At 41.6% G+C, this 24,502-nt stretch overlaps 1 protein-coding gene across 1 annotated transcript; it reads left to right on the top strand.

Annotated features, from left to right (window-relative positions):
* Window positions 1–3,436: 3,436 nt before the first annotated feature.
* On the top strand, window positions 3,437–6,328 carry LOC120669134 (zinc finger MYM-type protein 1-like). The gene is made up of 2 exons (XM_039948937.1): window positions 3,437–3,736; window positions 3,821–6,328. Exon 2 carries the CDS (start codon window positions 4,856–4,858, stop codon window positions 6,326–6,328), a length of 1,473 nt encoding a protein of 490 aa, XP_039804871.1. The 5' UTR covers window positions 3,437–3,736; window positions 3,821–4,855.
* Window positions 6,329–24,502: the final 18,174 nt, after the last annotated feature.

Genomic DNA, 24,502 nt, shown 5'->3' with positions numbered 1-24,502 from the left:
TAATACTACCTCCGTCTCAAAATATAAGTATTTGTTGACTTCTGTTGATTATGTTTGATCATTCATTTTATTCAAAAAATTTATAAAAATATTATTTATTTTGTTATGACATGTTTTATTATCGTATATATTTGAAGTATATCTTAATTATTTTTATTTTTTCTCAAATTTTTTGAATAAGACGAATAGTCAAATATGATCAATAGAAGTCAATAAATATTTATATTTTGGGACGGAGGTAGTACAATACGACTCCGCGCGCGCAGAAGCTCTGCTGGCTGCTGCCGCCATGGCGTTGCTCGATCGTCGTCGACATGTCATTTCGCGTCAACCTGCTTAGAACGCCGTGGCCTGGGAGCCTGGCCGCGCGAGCACACTCGCGAGAGGAGGACCGGATCGACGACGTGACCCGTTATCGTCAACAAGTGGCTGGCGGCGGGTAGCTGCTAGCTGCTAGTGGCCGGCGGCGAGGACCAGCAGTGGCCCTGTGCTGAGGGCGCTAGCCGCTAGCTGCAGCTGCTGCGCGCGCACGAACTTAACAAACGGCACTGCACGGCTGCGTTTACGTGTAGCGCGCGAGACAGCACGGCCGAGGGGGCCCCCTCCCGGCCGCGGCCGCCGGCCGGCAGCAAAGCGTGGCGCCGGCGAGCTCCCCGGCCCGTCCGGCCGGGCCGGCTCCCGCATCGGTTGTCGCGCGCGGTCGGTTGAGGCCGAGCCGTGCGGCACGGCCCCACGCCCGTGCGAGCGCGCAGGACGCAACCAGGCGAGCATCAGGGTGGGCACGTACGTGTACGTGCGCTCGGAGCAGGCGGCGCTGTGGCTGAGCCCCGCCGTGCGCCGGCATGGCGGCATTGTCGCCGGCCTCGAGCGCGCGCGCACTGTGCTGCTGCATGCATGTGCTAACTTCCGGACACGAGCTAGCGGAGACCGTGCACCTTCTCGCTGTACGTTTCCACAGTCCTCTCTCTCTCTCTCTCTCTCTCTCTCTCTCTCTCTCTCTCTCTCTCTCTCTCTCTCTCTCTCTCTCTCTCGTTCGCATAAGCTTATCTGTCTACATTTCATGCCAAAACTTCGTCGATCATTGGCAATTATCATTGACTTGAAGCTGATGACCGCCCGGTCTCACTACTCATCACTGGGCAGCATGCTCCCCTCGGCCCACATGGCTAGCTAGCTCTGCTAATTATTAATGGCACCGATCGAGATCGAGACGATAAGATCGCTGATCGCCCTAGTCGTCTTCTTCGCCCCTCGTAGTACTTTACACGTAGTATATAGCTAGTATAACGTACGTATATTATTGCCGCGATCGATCGGGCCGAGCAACTTGCGCGCACCGCACGCGCGCGGCAGCTCCGTGGAGCACGCATCCCGAGGGGGAACAGGTGGCCACGATGTGGTGATCCATGGGTCTCCGGTCTCCCTCCCGTCGCCTCCAGCTGCCGTCGTCGTCAGGCTCCGCCGAGTCGTTTTAATTCATAAAACCGGACGCCGTCCTCATCTCTGCAGACTCCGGGTCGAGCTAGCTACTACACTGATAGGCTTGCGTCGTGTTCCCAGCAGATCGATCTGCAACTCTGCATGCTGCCGCCACACAATTCTTGCGTCGGAATCTAGATCGCGCACGCGCGCATTGACCTAGCTAGATTCTCCTCTCCTCGGGGGAAGGGGAACCGGGCTGGAATCTGCGTGCAGGTGCAGCAGCTAGCGTACTTGTGTGGCCGAGTTAGGAAGCAGGCGAAACAGCTTTCGAGATCCCATTGGGGGCACGGGCGTCCAGCATCAGCCAACTAGCGCCACGTGTCGCCTCCAGTGTGCTCGCTTCCGTCGTGTCGGTCGACCAACCGTTGGATCGGAGGGAGAGGCTCTTACGCCTGCCTTGTGTGAGCATGTATCGTACGTATGCGAGCAGACACGTCCTAGCGTTGGCCCGCTTATTGGCCCAACTAACAAAGATAAGCTTTTGTCCTGCGGAAAGCCCGTCCCAAGTCCCTGCATGCGGCTCACCACAGCCAGCCAGCAGGCAGGTCTTATTGGCCCGCTTATTGGCCCCAGCAATTACGCTTCACCTGGGCAGCTGGAATACTTTGGCCCAACAAAGATAAGTTTCTGTCCCGCGAAAGCCCGTTCTTTTGGCCTTACAGCTGCATAAGAGCCCGCTGTGCCACAGCCCATCCAACATGGGCTGAGGCTCCCTGCAGCCCATAAGCTCGACGGCCCCGCTGACGAGAGAGAGCAGCCGAGCACGGCCCGGTCCGTCCTCTGCTCAAGCAGGATTTGCCTGCGCAGCTGCCCTGTTCCTGCCGGTCTCCCCGCAATATAGGCTATGTTTAGTTTCCAAAATTTTTCAAAATTTCACGTCACATCAATTTTTTGATACATGTATGGAGAATTAAATGTATTTTGAAAAAATAACTAATTGCACAGTTTAACTGTAAATGATGAGATGAATCTTTTGAGCCTAATTAATTCATGATTGAACACTAATTATCAAATCAAAACGAAAGTGCTACAGTAGCCGATCCCAAAAACTATTGCAAACTAAACACACCCATAGTCACGCCCATGCCAGCAAACTAGTTGCGGAAGGGGTGGTAGGAAGGCTTTGCGGCGGTGGCGGGTTGAGGGGACGGCGGAAGCCGCCGGCCGCCACTGACGTGAAGATTACCGGTGGGCCAAACACCGGGCGGGAAAGCACGAGAAGCCATCGGAGGTGGTTGGTTGCGGGCGGATCCGGCAGCGGAAGCTGCTGAAGACTGAGACGGCGGTGGCGGGATGAGCAGCTCGTTAACGTAAATATGCCTTCTGCGACGCGCTGATGGTTTGCAGTCTCTCCTGCAACTCCAAGCAGGCCCCCCTCTCCGGTCTCTCGGCCGCGCCAAGGCTATTCATCCCGCGCTACCAGGCGCGATTCAATCGTTTGGTTCTTTTATTTTTTCTTTGGAAGCCCAATTATCCTTCCGGCCCATATTAAGGCCGCCTCCCTCGTCTTCTCATCTTCTTCCTTCGTTTTCTCCGCCGTCGCTTTCATTCCTTTCCCCTGGTTCCTTTCCTAGGGTTTCATGAGGGGTTCTGCCGATTCGGATTTCTCCCTCTCGTCACCTTAATCCAGTGGCGAAGCTACGTGCTCGCATAGGGGTCAGCCAACCCCGATGATCCACGAAACATCAGTTGTACCCAGCATTTTTCCACCACGTTGGACCCCAGTAAAAAAATTGCATGACCCCGGTGGCCCAGTCCAACAGCCCAGCATAGGCAGCTACAAGGCGCACTGCTTGGCCCATGAGCCAGGATGCACACCAGGCCACCAGCCCATACTCCAATCAGTAGACAGGGTCATGATCGCTGGGGAAAAAATAGATCGACATCTACTCTTTCCCTTCTCTCCGGCTCTCCGTCTTGTGCCGACCCGTCGACCTAGCGGTCAGGCGGCCAGCCCCTGCCATCTTGTGCATCCTCTCCTCATCTCATCACCATGTTTGGAGCCTAAGAGGCACCAGGTAACCCCAACTCCTCAACTTCAATTGACAATTCGATTCCTTGTTTGTTAAACGGGTGAAAAAATTGCTGCAGAGTTGAAGATGTTGGGGTCTTAGGGATTTTTATAATTGTTGATTCTGGTTCAGTTATGCGATGAGAAAGGACTAAAGGAGAAGCAAAGAGGAATTTTTTTTGCTTGTAACCAGGAAAAGAGATTTATTTGATAGCTGCATTCATTGTTCCAACAAGATGCCAGGTAAAGAGATTGAATAATAGTGACTACTTTAGTGTTGCGTTTAGTATCTAATTTAATGTTTATTTGTGCTGACTAATTTTTTAGGCAATCAAAGCACAATGGAACGATTCTTGAAAAGAAAATTGCCCCTAACTGATGATAACGATGAGAATCTTGATAGAGGCACTTCAAGAAGAGATGACACTGCACCAAACGCCAATCATTTTACTCATCTTTCTTCACGGGTCTCACGACAGGAGGTAAATTTTGATGAGCTTCCATAGGATCCAGCAGATAGAAGGAGAATATCAGATTATATAGGCCAAAATCTACAAGATGACATAAGCCGAAAGTATTTGATAAGGGGTCCTTTTAAACCACCACCTGGTTTTAAGTTTCCAGAGACAATAATAGCAGGTCATCCACGTCGATGTCAATCTAATTGGTTTACTAGATATGATTGGCTAGAGTACAGTGGAAAGGTGGATAAGTACTTTTGTTTATATTGCTACTTGTTTAGAGATTGCAACATGGGCCAAGGTGGGAATGATGCATTTGTAATAGCTGGTTGGGATGGCTGGAACAAATCTGATAGGCTTCGAGATCATGTAGGCAAATGTAATAGTTTTCATAACACAACTGTGAAAAGATGCAACAACTTATTGAAGCCTGGCCAATCAATTGGTGCTGCTTTGAACAAGCAAAGTAATCTCACTAAAGAGATGCATTTGATTCGATTGAGGACTCAATTAAAGCAGTCCGATACTTGTTGAATCAAGGTTTAGCTTTTCGTGGCCATGATGAATCAGAAGAGTCCACAAATAAGGGAAATTTTTGAGAGTTGTTACAACTTTTGGCAGATGGAAATGACAAGGTAAAGGAAGCAATAAGTAAGGCTCCAAAAAACAATAAGATGATAGCTCTTGAAATTCAAAAGGATATTGCAGAGTGTTTTGCTGAGGTAAGAGAACCTTGCAATATTATTTTGTTTCAGAAAATATGCTCTCTCTCTCTAAGTGTGAATAGATGAATTAATTATTTCTTTTGCAGATCATAGTGAAATCTGTCATTGAAGAAATTGGTGGGGATGTCTTTTGCATATTAGTAGATGAATCAACAGATGTTTCTGGTAAGGAACAAATGGCTATTATTTTGCGATATGTTGATAAGCTCGGGGAAATAAAAGAGAGGCTTATTGATGTGGTTCATGTGAAAGAGACATCAGCTTCCTGTCTTAAAGCTAACATCGATCATGTGTTTGCTAAATATGGATTGAGCTTCAAACAAGTTAGAGGACAAGGTTATGATGGAGCCAGCAACATGAGAGGTGAATTTAATGGTTTAAGGGCTTTAATCATGAGAGAAAATAGCTCTACGTATTATATCCATTGCTTTGCCCATCAGCTGCAGTTAGTCATTGTTGCAGTAGCTAAAAAGAATGATGATTCTAGTGATTTCTTTGACATGGTATCCCTATTGCTTACTGTGGCGGGGGCTTCTTGCAAACGTAAAGATATGATTCGAGAAAGTCAACAGGAGAGAGTGAAAAAAGCCATAGGAAGTGGACAACTTAGTAGTGGAACTGGATTAAATCAAGAACAGGCCCTTCACAGAGCTGGAGACACACGTTGGGGTTCTCATTATAAAACCCTCAAGAGCCTTAACAATTTGTACCCTAAAGTTATTGAAGTGCTCCATTATGTTGAAAAAGAAGGTCCAAATGATGCAAAGAGACGTCAAGCTCGTGGTCTCTTGAACTATCTCAAAGATTTTGATTTTGTGTTCCATTTACAGTTAATGCTGCTTATTCTAGGACATGCAAATTCTTTGTCACTATCATTGCAAAGGAAGGATAAAGACATCTTAGAGGCCATGTTAGAGGTGAAGTTAATCAAGCAAAAATTTCAGCAAATTAGAGATGATGGCTGGGACTCTTTATTGGAGGCCATATACTCCTTTTGTGAAGAACATGACATTCCTAAGGTTGATATGGAGGAGGACTATATTGATCATCATAATCCAAGAAAAAAGACCAATCGCACCAACTATCAACATTATAGATATGATTGCTTGAATCCAATTATTGACTTGCAGCTTGCAGAGTTCAGTGACCGTTTTAATGAGGTGAATTCTAAACTGCTTACTCAGATTGCTGCTTTCAGTCCCAAAAATTCTTTTGAGGCTTTCAAAGTTGAGAGCTTGATGGAGTTGGCTAAGTCGTACCCCGATGATTTTAATTCAACACAACTGAAGGATTTTGGACTTGAGCTTCCTATTTACATTGATAATGTGCGAGCTGATGAAAGATTTGCCAATTTGTATACTATTTCTGAACTTGCTAAGCTGATGGTGCGGACAAAAAAGGATCTTGCTTTTTCTTTGGTCTATCAGCTTCTCAGGTTAATACTAGTTCTTCCTGTTGCCACTGCATCAGTTGTGAGATGCTTTTCAGCAATGAAAATTGTGAAGACAATATTGCGAAATCGTATTGGTGATGAATTTATGAGTCATTGTATCATATGCTTTGTAGAACAAGGATTTCTAGCCACAATTCCAATCAAAGATGTAATTGTCCGCTTTAACACGATGGATGACCGTAACCGTAGAAGGTAGCCATCGGACTGAATGCTTACTTTGTATTTGTCACAATATGTGAATGTCCTTTATCTCATATCATTTTATCGATATTAAGATTTTGTATGGTACTATATTTTACCAAATCTGTATTGTAACTTTGTAAATTTGTGCCGACCCCGGTGGCATTTTATCCTGGCTTCGCCCCTGCCTTAATCTGTTTGTTGATTGCTTCTGAGCTCCTTCGAAGGTTCATTTCATTTTGTCTGAGCGTGCCTGTTTTGTTTCCTTTCGCCCGTTTCCTTTCCCCTGGTTCCTTTTGCTTGTGATGGGTTTTGCTTGTGATGGGTTTTGCCCATCACAAGCAGCGATGGGTTTTGCCCATCACAAGCAGCGTGTTTCTTCTCCGGCCGGAGGCGCCACTGCACATTCCTTCCTCGACGGAAAGTAGGCAGGGCTTTGCTTGCTTCTTCCGGTCCAGGTTGCCATGGCCACTTTCCCGGCACCAAGGCATCAGGCATCTTGTCTGCTCTGCACATGTGTAGGCTAGAGTGAAGCCGAGCTCAAGTGCTGAGGATGCGAGTCCACTGATGGTTTCGGCATATTCTGCAAGCTGCGTGTTTTGTTTCGTTTCATGAGCCCATTCTATCCTATCGCTTAGTTTCAATTTGATTGATTAGCTAGGCATGTTCAAACTATAGTATCTAAAACAATTCATAAATTTTTTCTGAACATTAATTTCTGTTTTGCAAACATAGAATTTTGTTTCACTTAGTTCAAAACATTTCTCTTTGTTTCTTAAAATTACAACTTTTTCCAATTGTTTCTTCAACATTTCAAAACATTCCAAATAGTTTGGAATTTATAGAAATGTTCTAAACTTCTAAAAAAGTTTAGAAAGAAGTTTCCCTTGTTTGAGACATTTACGTTTAATCTTTTTTAAACAATTTGAATTGTTTGACAAATATTTTTTGAAACTTTTTGGGTAAACATTTCTATGGACCACTCTGAATTTTTCTAAACGCTTCTAAATTGTTCAGGAACATTTTCTATGTTTCGTAACATTTTAAAAAGTGCTATACACTTCTGGAAAGATTCTCCATTTACTCGGAACACTTTGAATTGTTCGCAAACAAATTTGAAATTTTATGGAACCTTTTTAAACAATTTGAATTGGTTGGTGAACATTTTTACAGAACTTTTTGAATTTGAATTGTTCCCAAACAAATTTGTTTAGGGAACATTTTTGTTTCCATTACAACACTTTGATTTCCATTACAAAACTTTTGAAAACATCTTAATGTTCCGGAACACTTTTGAAATGTCTCGAAAACAAATCTAAATGTTTCAGAACAATCTGAAAGTTTTCCGGAACATTTTTTACATGTTCACAAAACAAATCTGAAAGTTTTCCAAAACATCCAAATGTTTGGGAACAATCTACTAAACAAGTTAGAATGTTTCCGAACACATTTGAAGAAATGTCTTAATGTTTCGGAACACTTTTGAAATGTTTCAAAAACAAATCTGAATGTTTCGGAACAATATGAAAGTTTTCCAGAATATTTTTGAAATGTTTCCAGAACAAATCTAAATGTTTCGGAATAAACTAAAAGTTTCGAAACATTCCAAATTGTTCCAGTATAATTTCAATGACAACACTCATTTGAATGTTTTGGAGGAATTTGAAACTTTTTTGGAATAATCTCGAATGTTTCGAAACAAAAACAAAATGTTTCAGAATAATCCTAAAAGTTTCAAAACATTCTGAAAACAAAACAATCTACTAAACAAGTAACATCTTTATGTTCCAGAACACTTTTGAAATGTCCTGAAAATAAATATGAATGTTTTCAGAACATTTTTGAAATGTTCCAAAAACAAATCTGAATGTTTCAGAACAATACTGAAAGTTTTGGAATATTATGAAAACAAAACAATCTACTAAACAAGTCGGAATGTTCCGGGAACACTTTACATCTGAATGTTCGGGAACACTTTTATTTTTTGAAATGTTTCCAAAATGAATCTGAATGTTTCGGAATAAGCTGAAAGTTTCAGATCATTCTAAAAACAAGACAATCTACTAAACAAGTCAAAATGTTTCGAAACACTTTTGAAAACATCTTTATGTTTCGGAACACTTTTTGAAATGTTCCGAAAACAAATTTTTGAAATGTTTTCAAACCAAATTTGAAAGTGTCCCGAAACAAATCTGCATGTTTCGAAATAAATTGAAAGTTTTGGAACATTAAGAAAACATGACAATAAACAAGTCAGAATGTTTCAGAATACTTTTGAAAACGTGTTAATGTTCCGGAACACTTTTGAAATGTCCCAAAAACAAATCTGAATGTTTCGGAAGAATATGAAAGTTTTCCAGAATATTTTTGAAATTTTCACAAAACAAATCTAAATGTTTCGGAACATTATGAAAATAGAACAATCTACTAAACAAATCAGAATGTTCCGGGAACACCTTTTTCGAAAACATCTGAATGTTTGGGAACACTTTTTGAAATGTTTGGGAATAATCTGCTAAACAAGTCAAAATATTTCGGAACACTTTTAAAAAAATAGCTTAATGTTTCCGGAACTCTTCTGCAATGTCTCGAAAATAAATCTGAATTTTTCGGAACAATCTGAAAATTTTCCGAAACACTTTTGAAATGTCTCGAAAACAAATCCGAATATTTCGGAATAAATTGAAAGTTTCAGAACATTCCAAATTGTTCGAAGTTTTTAATGGTACAAATGTTTTTTAGAAGATGTTTAAACCTGGTCACGTGTTCCTAGTTTACTTTTCAAATTTCACGTTCCTCTAGAATATGTTTTGATCAAATAAAACATGATTTCTGTTTTTATTGAATTCGCTGTGGAATGGCTGAAACGATAAAACGGTGGAACGTTTAGCTCGTGGAATTTGAATGGCTGAAACGAAACATGAAATCGGGCCGCAGGGGGTCGGCCCACTATAACCCACGTGGGACACGGGCATCGGGACGACCCACGGAACTCTTCTGCGATGGATCCAGCGAATTTTGCTTTAAGCGATGAATAGACCCCCCCTCTCGGCCGAGCCTGCCTTTCTTCAAGGCCGCGGCGCTTTCCCGCTGCGCGCGGCGGATTCCCGACGATGTCATGTGAACGGCACCGTATGCTCCCGGCGACCTTTTTTCTTCTTCTTTCCGGTCGCCGAATCCGTTGGCTATCTTGGATGATCCCCCAACCCGCACGGGTGAAGTATTAATTTAACAAGGCTTGTTTGGGATCGCCTGCCACTCTACTCTCGCCGTCGGTGGCAGCCAACGTGGAAAACGGGAGCCAGGCATCTGTTCCGTTCCACTTCCACACTAATCTCTCATCTCATCTCATCTCTGGATTCCCGATTCCCCGTGGAATTCGTTACCAGGTGTGCAAGCTTCTAGTTCCTACTCCCATCACCATCAGCAGGTTGGTGTTCTCCTACGGGCCGCCGTGTCTATAAGAAAAGGGAGGTGCTCACATCCAGGTGGCTGATCTCAAGCAACTTCCAGTAGGCCGTCCACGACGGTTGGATTCGGATTCGATGGCCCAAGTTGTTTCTTCCACTTCCATTCCATCAAGCCAACTCTTCCCAATGTTCGCAATGTTTCATAAACAGGAACTACCTCTTTATAGCCTCAACTTTGGAATAATTATTTTATTACCAAAGTGTAAAGACACCATTAGAATCCAACAGTACAGACCCATATGTTTGCTTAATGTAAACTTTATTTTCACCAAAGTGGCCACTAATAGGATCTCGCTGGTGGCACATAAAGGTATTAGTCCTACACAGACTGCATTCCTCCCTGGTAGGAATATCATGGAGGGGGTCGTCGTTTTATATGAGACCATTCATGAACTACATAGGAAAAAAAAAGAGTGCAGTCATCTTTAAAATAGATTTTGAGAAAGCATATGACAAAGTAAAGTGGAGTTTCGTCCAACAAACATTGCGAATGAAAGGTTTCTCACAAAAATGGTGTGAATGGATTGAAACTTTCATTCAAAGGGATCATGTGGGCATAAAAATTAATGACCAGATAGGACAAAATTTTCAAACTTTGAAAGGTTTGAGACAAGGAGATCCGCTGTCACCCATTTTGTTTAATATTGTTGCAGATATGTTAGCAATATTAACAAATCGAGCCAAGGAAGAGGGTCTGGTTACTGGGATTGTTCCTCATCTCGTAGATGGTGACTTGTCTATTTTGCAGTATGCTGACGACACCATTCTGTTTATGGACCATGATATTGAAAAAGCTACTAATATGAAAATGATATTATGTGCTTTTGAGCAATTATCTGGGCTTAAAATCAACTTTCACAAAGAGCGAAATTTTTTGTTTTGGACAAGCTTAGGAGATGGAACACCATTACTCGCAATTGTTTGGTTGTCAATCTGGGATGTATCCTTTTAGATACCTTGGCATACCAATGCATTTTAGGAAGCTCAGGAATGCAGATTGGCGGATCGTGGAGGAAAAGTTTGAGAAAAAATTTAGTAGTTGGAAAGGAAAACATATGTCGGTCGGTGGACGTTTGGTTCTTATAAATCCAGTCTTAACTAGCCTAGCGATGTTTATGTTATCCTTTTTCGAAGTATCGAAACAGGTACTTGAAAGACTAGACTATTATTGGTCAAGATTTTTTTGGCAATCAGAAGAACATAAAAAGAAATATAGATTAGCCAAATGGAATATCTTATGTCAACCTAAAGAAGTCGGGGGTTAGGTATTAAGAACCTCGATATACAAAATAGATGCTTGTTGAGTAAATGGTTGTTTAAGCTCATTAATGAGGAGGGTATTTGGCAGAGCTTATTAAGAAAGAAGTACTTAAAGAACGAGACTATTGCTCAAGTTCAAAAGAAACCAAGGGACTCTCAATTTTGAGCTGGTCTCATGAAAGTAAAAGATTCCTTCCTGATTTTTGGGTCATTTCAGTAAAATGATGGCAATCAAATACGTTTTTGGGAAGATAAATGGATAGGTAGTCATACACTTAGATAGCAATACCCTTCTTTTTTTAATATTGTGAGGAAAAAACATGCAACGGTAGCATCAGTCTTCGATCGAGTACCTCTTAATGTGTCCTTTAGACGAACGTTGACAGGTCACAATTTGTATTTATGGCATGATTTGGTTGCTCGCATTAGTCATGTTCAGTTAAATAATAATAATGATGCCTTCCGTTGGAATCTGACTCAAGCCGGTACGTTCACCGTTAGCTCAATGTATAATGCACTTATTAACAATAGTAATGTACAGTTTGACAAACATCTGTGAAAATTAAAGATGCCCCTGAAAATTAAAATTTTTATGTGGTACGTAAAAAGAGATGTTATCCTTACTAAAGATAATTTAATAAGAAGGAACTGGAATGGTAACAAACTATGCTGCTTTTGCTCTAGTGATGAAACTATTCAACACATCTTTTTTGACTGTCATGTGGCCAAATTCCTTTGGCGGGTTGTACACTATACCTTTGATTTAAGTCCACCTCAAAGTATTACTCATTTATTTGGTAATTGGCTTAGAAGTGTGGGAACCAAGTTAAAAAGAAAACTGCTAACAGGAGCATCTGCTTTATGTTGGGCTATCTGGCTTAGTAGGAATGACATGGTGTTTGACAGATCACCATCTAAAACTTATATGCAGGTACTTTACCGGGGCACACACTGGCTCAGGCTATGGGCTCTGCTCCAAAGGTGTGATGAATGCAAAGAGGAGCTACAAGAGGCGTGTCGAACCATGGAGGTTCTGGTCATGCAGATCTTTACCAACCATGGTGGGAAGTTTAGTAATAGGATTTGCTCTTAATAAGTATTTTTCAGCAAACTGTTGGCTGGCTGCAAACTTCTTACTTAGTCATGTGTGAGTGATCGCAGTCCTTCGGGCTGCAAACTTTGTTTTGGCTGTAGCCTCTCTGAAATCAAAGCCGAGTTCTATTTCCATTATCTAAAAAAAATCAAGCCAACTCTTCCTACTCTTCATTGCTGGGAGCTCATCATCATCATCGCGTTCACACGCATCAACTAGTACAAACGCGAAACGGCGACTGTACTGTGCCATCCTATAGCTAGCTGTCCTGCGTATTCTCGAATTAAAGGACACATACAGGAGTGTTTGCAATGACAGGTTTTTTTTGATGCAACAGCTGCAGTTGGTCCAAGCAAACCCTTATGAAAACCTAATACTATAATTGCTCGCTGGAAGTAAAGGAAACCCATGCAGAATTCTTAGCACAGGGGCACAACTATACTGATTGTTTAGTTCTCCATCAACATCGATCATGAACTTTTTTTTTGCCTTTCATTCCTGACGCCCTTAAGGGTGCCCATGTAAATTTTCAACTAGGAATATATATATATATATATATATATATATATATATATATATATATATATATATATATATATATATATATATATATAAAATAGTATATGTAAGCACCTGCAAATGGGGCAATGTGGTGCTCGAGCATGGAATACAAAACCGCTCGATAATCGTGATTATCGATGAAATTTATCGTTACCGATGCTAGCTGAAAACGTAAACCGACTGGAATTTCGCACTACTACAGAATAGGCCTTTGTTCCAAGCCATTTATCCCGGCAGCCTTTGCGCCCGGGACAATAGGTGGTTTTTGTCCCGGATCCAACGGCTAGCCGGGCCAAGGGGGACAGGGGCCTTTTGTCCCGGTTGGAGACACCAACCGGGACAAAAGGCCTTGGCTCTCTTATCCCCTTCCCTCTCCTTCCGCCCGAGCCATTCAGCTCACTTATTTCTTGCTGTTCTTGGCTCGGGAGAGAGGAGTTCTTGCTCATTTCTTCACCACATTTGTGAAGATTTTTGATTCCCCGTCCATCCATCGGTGCTAAAGGTTTGGGGCTTGTTTTTCTCTACTTCCTTAGCTTGTATAGCTCATTTCTTGGATATTTAGCTAGATTGCATATGTAGGTGTGATTTTCTTTTAGATTTAGATGAGTATGTGGATAGTAGAAATTTTTAGAATTAGTGTAGACACTTCATGTGATGTACTTGTATATATGACCATATTGTGGATAGTTGATTTTTGTATTCATGAATGAATTAATGAAATGAGTATATTAGAATTTTTTGTATTATGAATGGATTATTTTGACACTCTAGTGATGTATTTATTCAGGCTCACATTGAAACCATCTAGAAGCTAAAAAAATCTTTATTTCGAAACAAGTATACGTCGTTAATCTCCATCCAACGGTGATGGCACTACTTTTCGGGAATACACGATGCGCTATAAGCACGTCGCGAATCGGTTGGTCGTATCACCAGCACTTCCGATTGATAAGAAGACAACATTTGACGCAGTCAGCATGGCCGTTGTTGTACTGAGAGCATATCAACGAGCATGCTGCCTGTGCCAAGTGCTGTGCCTATTAATCGTAAATGTTGGTGCTGCGACTGGCCGATTGGTGACATCCTTGTACCGCACCGTGTCCCCCCGAAAGGCAGTGTCATCACCGCAGGGTTGAGGTTACTGACATATACATTTTCAGAAATAAAGGTTTATTTTTCTTCTAGAGGGTTTCTGGAAATTGAAAAGAGTGTACTCTTGGAACTGAAGGGTGTCAAAGTAATTAGAAGTTATAGAGATTTCTTTCAATTAATTAGAGATTTCTTGAGGATTAATGATACATTTCGTCTTTTTTATATGATTTCATTGTTATTTGCAAGAGTTATTAATCTGATCATTGTAATTGTAATAGTAAACAATTTTTGCATTGTAATGGTAAGAATTTATAATTTTGTGAAAAATAAAGGTATTTTTCAGTAAAATATGGCTTCAGCAGCTGGAGGGAGTGGCGCTGGTGGGGGTGATCGTTGTCCTTCTGGAAAGAAGGGCACAACTCGAGTAGGTCGTCGGTCCAAAAAACCTAGTGCTTTTCATAGAGCATTCTGCGTTCCAACGCAAGAACGGTTGAAAACCTATGTGTTGTTGACCGAATTTTTAAGTTTCATGTATAGTACTCCTTTGTTAAGTTCTGTAATGGATTAAGTACTCCTTTTAATTAATCAAGATGTATGATGGATATTGCATATCTTTTAATTATTCATGTTATGTTACATTTAGTTTAATTTAGGTTTGATATATTTTATTTATTCGATACGTGTAAAGAATTCAAATCGATTTATTTAAAATGTAGATGGACCGGCAATGGATGTACAATGCTGACCGACGTTCGAAAGAATTCATTGATGGCCTGCATTATTTTTTGTCTGTGGCTGAGGCAAACAAGCAGAATGGTTTTATGTGCTGCCCGTGTGTTCATTGCAATAATAACAAGGATTACTTATCTTCAAGAATCCTACACAGCCACATTTTCGCAAATGGTTTCATGGAAAAGTATGTTTGTTGGACGAAGCACGGAAAACAGGGGGTTACCATGGAAGACAATGAAGAAGAAGATTTTGACGACCATTTTTCCGAGAATGCTGGAATCGGTGCATTCGATGATGATATTCCCATGGAAGAGCACGAAGTAGATGTAGCAGAAAATGATCCCAGCGACGATCTGGGGCAGGCATTGCACAATGTGCAGACAGACTGTGAGAGTGAAATGGAGAGGTTGAAGTTCCAGAAGTTGTTAGAGGACCACCATAAGTTGTTGTACCCAGATTGTCAAAATGGATTGAAGAAACTTGGCACCACCTTGGAGTTGCTGCAATGGAAGGCGACAAATGGTGTATCCAACAAGGGATTTGGTGAATTACTCAAACTTGTTAAAAAAATGCTTCCTAAGGACAACGAATTGCCTGCCACAACGTATGAAGCCAAACAACTTGTTTGCCCTTTAGGACTAGAAGTGCAAAAGATACATGCATGCCCCAACGACTGCATCCTCTACCGAGGCGAGTACGAGAATTTGGATGCATGTCCCGTATGCAGTGCATTACATTACAAGATTAGAAAAGATGATCCTGGAGATGTCGAGGGGCAGCCTCCCCGGAAGAGAGTTCCTGCGAAGGTCATGTGGTATTCGCCTATAATACCACGTTTGAAGCGTCTGTTTAGAAATAAAGATAATGCTAAGTTGATGCGATGGCACAAAGAGGAACGCAAGAAAGACTGGATGTTGAGACACCCCGCTGATGGGTCGCAGTGGAGAAAAATAGATAGAACGTACCCTGAATTTGATTTGGATGCGAGAAACATAAGGTTCGGTTTGAGGACGGATGGCATGAATCCTTTTGGTGAGATGAGCAGTGGTCATAGCACTTGGCATGTGACTCTTTGTCTGTACAATCTTCCACCATGGCTCTGCATGAAACGAAAGTTTATCATGATGCCAGTGCTTATCCCGAGTCCAAAGCAGCCCGGAAATGACATTGATGTGTACCTAAGACCATTGGTCGAAGAACTCTTATTGCTCTGGGGCGATGAAGGTGTACGGATGTGGGATGAATACAAACAGGAAAACTTCAACCTACGAGCATTGCTGTTCGTAACGATCAATGACTGGCCTGCTCTTAGTAACTTGTCAGGACATTCGAACAAGGGATACAAAGTATGCACACACTGTTTAGATGATACCGATAATATATGGTTGACTCACTGTAAGAAGGTTGTATACATGGGTCATCGTCGGTTTCTTCCCATCAGGCATGCGGTACGAAAGAAGGGCAAGCATTTCAAAGGCCAAGCGGACCACCGAACAAAACCGATGCACCGTAGTGGTAAAGACGTCTTCAACATGGTAAAAGATCTAAAAGTTATTTTTGGAAAGGGATCTGGTAGCCAACCTGTTCCGAACGAAAACGGAATGGCGCCCATGTGGAAGAAGAAATCTATATTTTGGGAGCTACCATATTGGGAAGTCTTAGATGTTCGTCATGCAATTGATGTGATGCACCTCACGAAGAATTTTTGCGTCAACCTGATAGCATTCTTGGGAGTGTACGGAAAGACAAAAGATACAGTAGAAGCATGTCAAGAATTACAACGTATGGAAGAACGAGATGCCTTACATCCACAACAGCGAGATAATGGACGACAATACTTAAGTCCTGCCAGCTATACTCTTAGCAAGGAAGAGAAAGAAACCATGTTTGACTGCTTGAGCAGTATAAAGGTTCCATCTGGATACTCATCCAATATAAAAGGAATCTTAAATTTGGCAGAGAAGAAATTTACAAATCTCAAGTCCCATGACTGCCATGTGCTTATGACCAAACTTCTTTTAGTTGTGCTGCGGGGGATTCTGCCTGATAACGTCTGGTTAACCATCGTGAAGATATGTGCCTTCCTCAACGCAGTTTCTCAGAAGATAATTGACCCGGAGAATTTGATAAAGCTACAAAATGATGTGGTGCAATGTCTTGTTGGCTTTGAGCTGATATTTCCACCATCTTTCTTCAACATCATGACACATCTTCTAGTGCACCTTGTCAAAGAGATTGATATCCTCGGATCAGTATTTCTACACAACATATTCCCATTCGAAAGGTTCATGGGGGTACTTAAGGATGGATTCGGATGTCTGAACATCCGAATTATCCGTATTCGTATCCGCTTAAAACGTAAATATGAATATCCGTATCCGTATTCGAATTTAATATGGATGTCATATGGATGCATCCGAATTCGATTTTAAGAACTTTTCTCTATCCGATTCCGTATTCGTATTCGAAGAATATCCGATCACATCCGTATCCATCCGTATCCGCAAAGAAAAAATGACTAGTGAGACAATCTTAAACTTATCTTTATACCTATTACTTAATGATGTACACTATTTAAATTATTTAGAAAGCTAGATAACTAATAATATATTTATTAAAATTAATAATGATATAAAAATTAACTTTAACTATTTAATATATTTATTTCATGATTAAAATTATTTAATACGAGTCAAATTAATTATTTATTTAATGATAAAATCTTTTTTTATATATATCGTAATTATTAAGTATTTAAATATTTATTTATTTTACATTTATAATTAGTATTATATATTTAATATAAAAGCTATGCATAGATAATTATATTCTTTTTTTATTAGCTATCTCCTAATCCTTTACTCCCTACTTGTATAATGATTTTGATCTGCTATAAAATTATTGAAAAAATAAATATACTTATGATAGCTCTATGTTTCAAATCGAGAAGGTATCCGGATTCGTATCCGGATTCGAACTATCCGTTTTGTATTCGTATCCGATGAGATCCGCATTCGTATTCGTATCCGGATTAAAATGTGGTAAAAGGTGACATCCGGATCCGATTTCATCCGTATCCGATCCGAATCCATCCTTAGGGGTACTCAAGAAATGTGTTCGTAATAGAGCTCGTCCAGAAGGAAGCATCGCCAGTGCCTACGGAACTGAGGAGGTCATTGACTTTTGTGTTGACTTTATTGATGACCTTAAACCGATTGGAGTCCCTGAATCGCGATATGAGGGGAGACTAACTAGAAAGGGTACATTAGGAAAGAAATCTTATGTCTGCACAGATGATTTCTCATTCAAGAAAAAGCGCATTATACGGTTCTTCAACAATCATCCTTGGTTGACCCATATATCGAGGAACACAAGAAAAATCTGCTCTCCAATTTCCCGGAAAAGTCTGAGGCATGGATTACACGTGAGCACATGAATACTTTCTGCAGCTGGTTGCGGAAGCATCTAATGCATAACATGGATATAAGTGAACAACTGTTCTTATTGGCTAGGGGACCATCTTGGAATATCTTAACATACCAAGGGTACGAGATAAATGGAAACACATTTTATACGATAACCCAAGATAAAAAGAGTACCAACCAAAACAACGGTGTTCGTATGGATGCCACGGACAATAATGGAAAAAAAGACACATATTACGGCTACATTGAAGAGATATGTGAACTGGATTACGGTCCCAATTTCAAGGTGGCTCTATTTTGTTGCCAATGGGTTAAGCTATCTGGAGGAGGGGGTAACAAAAGATGAGTATGAGATGACAATAGTTGATCTCAACAATCTTGGGTATAGAGACGAGTCATTTGTCCTAGCCCAGGATGTCGCTCAGGTTTTCTACATTAAGGACATGTCCAGCAAGCCAAAGAAGGGGATAAACAAGCAAAAGGATGAGACTAAGCGACACATAGCTCTATCAGGAAAGAGAAACATCATTGGAGTGGAGGACAAGACAGACTTGTCAGAAGAATATAATAATTTTGTTGTCATTCCACCTTTCGAAGTAAATGCTGATCCATGCATCCTGCTAGCCAATGATGATGCTCCATACTTGCGCCGTGATCATAATCAAGGGACATTTGTGAAGAGAAAGTCTGTTACCGCTAATCCTTCATGTACTTGAATTATTTTATATTATTGTATAAAAACATAATCGCAATTCGAATACTTTTATTATATATGTACTGTACAATTATACTTTATGTGTTATGTATATTATTTTATATATTTTTCACTTAATTACCAGACTCAATGATAATTTTCATTCAATAATGGATTACTCAACTAATTTTATTTATTTCATGAAATTACATTCACATTAACACACTATACTCTCTCACTAACACACACAATCTCACTAACACAAACTATCTCTCAAACTCACACACTACTCATTAATATCGTGAAATTGCTTAATTTTATCTAAAATTCACTTTTTAAACATTAATATCGTGATAGAATCCACTTTCTGTCGAAAAGCAACCGTTTGAAATAATTTGTTCACCTAATATATTTTTGCATGGTCAAAATAACAAATATGATTTCAAAAAAGTTAGATATTTCATTGACCCAATCACTTGAATGAAAATTAATTATTTTTGTTGCGTGTATCAAGTTTATATAGAGATAAGAAATTTTGTTCCATAATTTTTGGAATCATAATTTTTTTAACTGAATTAACAAATGAAAGCCAATTTTAAAAGAGAAGTAAAAAAAAACAAAAACAAACATAAGATTAGGCGGGAACGAGGGAAAACGGGCCCCATTTGTCCCGGGTGGTAGATCCACCCGGGATTAAAGGTGGGCCGCGGGCTGGGAATTTTTCCGGCCCGCCCAAAAACACCTTTTGTCCCGGGATAAGTCACCACCCGGGACAAAAGGCCCTTTTGTCCCGGGTGGTGGCTTCACCCGGGACAAAAGGCCCCCCCATATATTTCCTTCCTCCTTCGCCCTTCCCAAACACTTGGTTTCTATCTGCGCCTGGTGCCGCCGCCATCCCCTGCTCCCCCCACCGCGTGAGCCCAACGTCCCCGAGCACTGCCGCCGTCGACGTCGCCGCCCAGAGCCCCGCCGTGCGAGCCCAACGTCCCTGAGTGTCGTTGTCCCTGCGAGCGCCGCCGCCGCCGACTTCCGCCATCCCGGCCCGGACCCCGCTGCACGAGCCCAACATCCCCGAGCGCCGCCGACCTCACGCCGCCGCCCAGAGCCCCGCCGCGTCCTCCGGCTCGCCCCGCCATCGCCGTACGTCCGCCACGCGCCGCCCTGGCCCTGCCACTGCAGCGCCCAGCCGGCGCCGCCGGCCGGCGCCGTCCTAACCCTTATGTGTTTAGAAATTAGTTTAGAAATTAGTTTAAATATGGATTATTTGTTTAAATTTGGAAATATGGATTATTTGTTTAGAAATTATGGTGTAAAATATAGATTATTTGTTAATTTGTTTAATTTTGATGACAAATAGGGTGTTAATTACTTTTGAAATTATATTATTTAGAGTTCATGTTATTTAGAGTGAAATCAGAATTTGTTGTTTAGAGTGAAATCATAATTTGTTGTGTAAATAAAGGTATATTTACAAATTTTTAAATGTATGAATGTGTATGTATGTATGTATGTATGTATGTATGTATGTGTAAAGTGAGTTTAAATTTCTTTTAAATATTTCATGTATATTTCTTGAATTACTTAGAGAATATTTCTTGACTTCATCCATCGATCGTTACTTAGTGAAAAAACTGTCTAGAATATTTCATATATAGATGATTTCAAGTTTATTTCTTGAATTACTTAGAGAATATTACTCGACCTTGTCCATTGATTGGTACTTAGTGAAAAAACCATCTAGAATATTTCACAGTCGATACTTAGTGAAATTATAGATAGAATATTTTGTGTATATTTTTTGAATTACTTAGAGAATATTTCTCGGCCTCATCCATCGATCGGTACTTAGTGAAATTATCGATAAAATATTTCTTTTATATTTCTTGAATTACTTAGAGAATATTTCTCGACCTCATCCATCGACCGGTATTTAGTGAAAAACCCATCTAGAATATTTCATATATAGAATATTTCAAGTTTATTTCTTGAATTACTTAGAGAATATTACTCGACCTCGTCCATCGATCGGTACTTAGTCAAATGCTCGCAAATATGTGGATTATTTAGAGAATTTTTTAAGGGTTTTATTTGTATTCATATTTTAGTTACGATGGACCCGCGACACACAGACGCGGAAGACGAACAGTTCCTGTTGAATATGATTGGCGAAGGTCAAGGAGATGTCCCTGAACAAGCTGATGATGGCAGCAATACCGACATATATTTGAATATGTCCGGTGATGGAATTGAGCCACCATCTATTCAGGATGACGCTGCTGCTGAACAAAGTGCTAATGTACATATCACAACTATACTTATTTGTAGTGACAATCATATTTTCATCTGAATATATATGAATACTATGAATATTTTTGTATAGCCGTCTGGATCATCGTCGCAGCAGAAAAAAGACGAAGCGAGGCCCAACAAAAAAATTGGAAGGGCGGTTCATTATAACGGAAGTTGGTCCAGATGGCGAACCGATCGCTCCAGAAGCTGCCGCCAAAAAATTCATAAGACAATCCGGATGTATTGTCAAGGACCACATCCCGATCAGCTTCAGGCTCTGGAAAGCAACCAATCCAAGCGAGGAACGGGATGTGGTACCCGAAAGAGAAAAAGAATGGTGCTGGCGGGAGCTTAAGAAAAACTTCACGGTTCCAGATGGCCGAACAGCTGTAATCATTCAAGAAAATTTTGACAAAGAAATATATCAAGACCGGGACCACACCCGTATTTACCGGCGAGCTCGAAAAGCTCAGGGGTCACTGGGATGCATTTGTGGAATACAAGTCTTCAGAGCTTGGACTTCAGAACGTGCAGAAGGCCAAAGACAATGCCTCGAAGAATGTGTACCATCACACTCTAGGCCAAGGAGGCTACAAGCTTGCAATACCCAAATGGGAGAAGATGGAGCAGGATCTGCTTGACAAAGGCATCCAATCTGCGACCATGAACTGGCCTGAAAGGTCAAGGACCTGGTTTTATGGTCACGGGGGAAGCTTAGACCCATTGACTGGTGACTGCATCTATGGGCCAAACATCCAGCGAGCAGCCCAGAGACTACAGGAGGCCATACAAGCAGCGGCCGAGGGAACATTCCAGCCGGATAGAGAGAGGGACGAGCTGACTTACGCCCTTGGGAATCCAGAGCATCCGGGCCGCACAAGAGGCAAAGGCGTGGTTCCGTGGAAGTATGGGTTCAGGGATTACATTGAATCATATAGAAGCCGGCAAAGAAGAAAGAATGATGAGCGGGATCACTTGCGACGGCTAGAGGAATGGCTCATGTCACACGATCAAAGACTGGAGGAAGAGGTTCAACGCCAAGTGGCCATAGCAATGAGCCAGCAACAGCAAGCGCAAACAGTGCCTCCAGAGCCTAATGTCGCAGCCGATCACCTGTCTCAGCGGAAAAGCAGCTGCGCTTCCACAGACGTCGTCGTCGCCGAGCCAACGGGGATCCAGGCCGCAGTTGAAGCGTCGGCCCCGCAGCGATTTCCAGTGGATGAGATCACCCAGCGGACACCTTGTGACCTGCATACTGCTGTTAAGAACTTAATGTTCACTGTTGCGTGGTACCGCCATGCCAACCCAACCAGGCGACGTGTACCATGGGCAGCAAATTCCGCCTGGATACACACGAGTTGGCGTGGAGCAGGTGTGCCAGGGTTGGGAGACTCTCGAGCTTGATATTCCTGAAGGCGATGGGGAGAGGACACTAGCAGAAGTCATTCATGGCTACATCCTATGGGATAAGCGCTACATTGTCCTAAAGTCGGATGATCAAACACCAAGATCGATATCTCAGCATGCCTCTCCAAGGCCGGCATCTCCGCAAAACTCCCCAAGGGCAACACTGTCTCGGCAAGGATCACCGGCACATTCTCCATCACCATCATCTCATGCGCCGATGAACACTCAAGCGTCACCGTCGCCTCCATGGTCACTCCCTCCGCCTCCGGCAAAGAAGCAGAAACGGCCGCCGGCAAAGAAGGTAGCTGCACCGGCTAAGGAGCCACCAAAGAAGAAAGAAAAGGAGAAGAAAACCCAGGAGGCTCCTATTAAACCCTGGGACATGAGCCTTGAAGTATGCGATCGGATAACTCAAGAAAGAGTTAAAGAGCACTTCAAGCCGAAGCCGAAGCCGGAGCCCGAGAAAGTGATAAATCCGATAGATTTGAATTTTTTTAAGGGAATGTGCGAAGCAAATAAGAGAAAATTCATTCCGAGAGACCCCCCTTCAGACTACGAATGCACAATTATCAAAACTACTGAGAAAAAGAAGAGACAATCAAAGTCGTCGTCGTCCGACGTTCCACAGCTCGGAGCCCAAAAGAAACAATCAATAGAGCCTCTCGTAGTGGGACAGACGACGCAAGAACAAGACTTTGTTACATTTTTGAAAGAATCAAACCTGACGGTGGCTCAGATTGCAGGGGGAGAAGATATTCCAAAGGCCGATGTGGTCGTCAAATGGACGTTTGAGATCGGCAAAACTCTTGTACCCCCGAAGTAGTGTCTGTGCTTCCAACGCAAATGTATAAGCTGCACCAGCACTACATGCGTGCGATGGCCGATTGCATCTTCATGCAGGGCGCAAAGATTAAAGATGACAATTTCTTACGGGGGGAGGCCATTATATGGATAAACTGGGAAGAAATTTACCAACTATTCCATCAGGAGGCCCTCAACATCTCTATGGTCGGCTTGTGGGTTTTGTAAGTATTTTACTCAACTTACGTATTGTTTTGCATGATCTCAACATACTGATCTCTTGATTTATTCGGTATCATGTAGAATGGAGATACATACTTGCAGGAGAAAGGGATACTCTCACCTCGGCTTCATCGACCCAATTACTTGTAATTGGAGGATTCTACGCGACAATGCCGATGAGCTATTCCAAAACTTGTTCAAGTACATAAGCGTTCATCACAACAAGCAAATGATATTGTTTCCTTACAACTTTGCGTGAGTGATTCCTTCCGTCTAACTCTTTCTATTCTGTAATCGAATTGTTTAAACCTTAACTACTAAGAACTGCCTCCGTATAATCTTGCAGTGAACACTGGGTCCTAATTGTCATAATTCCCGAGAAGAGCCTACTCATGGTTATGGACTCATTGAGGAGACCTCCAGAACAATACGAAAATCTTCTTAACATGATGAAAAAGTAATTCTACCACTACTCAGTCGATGACCGATAATTTGAATCACTTTGTTACTTGACTATAATTGTTCTAATGATGCACAAGATTTGGAAAGAATTCGATAAAAATCATCCAGGCAAATTTGACAAGGAATTGAAGATCTAGACAGATTTTGCGGTACGCACTTGGATGATTCGTTGCACGATTCATTTAGTTTTATTATATATTCATGTAAATACCTGATAATTTCTTCTCTCTTAAAGTGTATGAGGCAGAAACAAGGCACTGTATTATGCACATACTATGTATGCGAGAACATCCATGGTCTGGTAGGTCCTCCAAAGGGCTGGACAGATTGGGAGGAGGAAGTAAGAAAAAAACTTGTTAATATTTGAACTCGTATTTTAATTAGTCGAAATTAATTATCCCCTTTTTCCATAGGTCGAGGAGATGCGCGATAAACTCATACAGGAGGAAAAGATTATGGCGATTCAAGAACAATTCTCCGGATTTATTGTTGAGCAAGTCCTCGATCCAAAAGGCGAATTCTACTATGACGGAATATCTAATATTGACAATCACAGCAAATATGACAATATACGCGTATATATGTAATTAAGAACGAATATACCTTTGCAAATATGATGGAGTATGTATGTATTATATATATAAGCACGCCAATAATATATATGTGTATATATATATATATA

Source organism: Panicum virgatum, chromosome 4N, assembly GCF_016808335.1.
Source record: "Panicum virgatum strain AP13 chromosome 4N, P.virgatum_v5, whole genome shotgun sequence".
Classification (NCBI taxonomy): Eukaryota; Viridiplantae; Streptophyta; class Magnoliopsida; order Poales; family Poaceae; genus Panicum; species Panicum virgatum.
This window is presented reverse-complemented; position numbering and strand designations above follow the sequence as displayed.

Bases quoted from the DNA above. Each gene is read 5' to 3' on its own strand.
- LOC120669134 (XM_039948937.1), top strand. From the start codon at position 4,856: ATGGCTATTATTTTGCGATATGTTGATAAGCTCGGGGAAATAAAAGAG.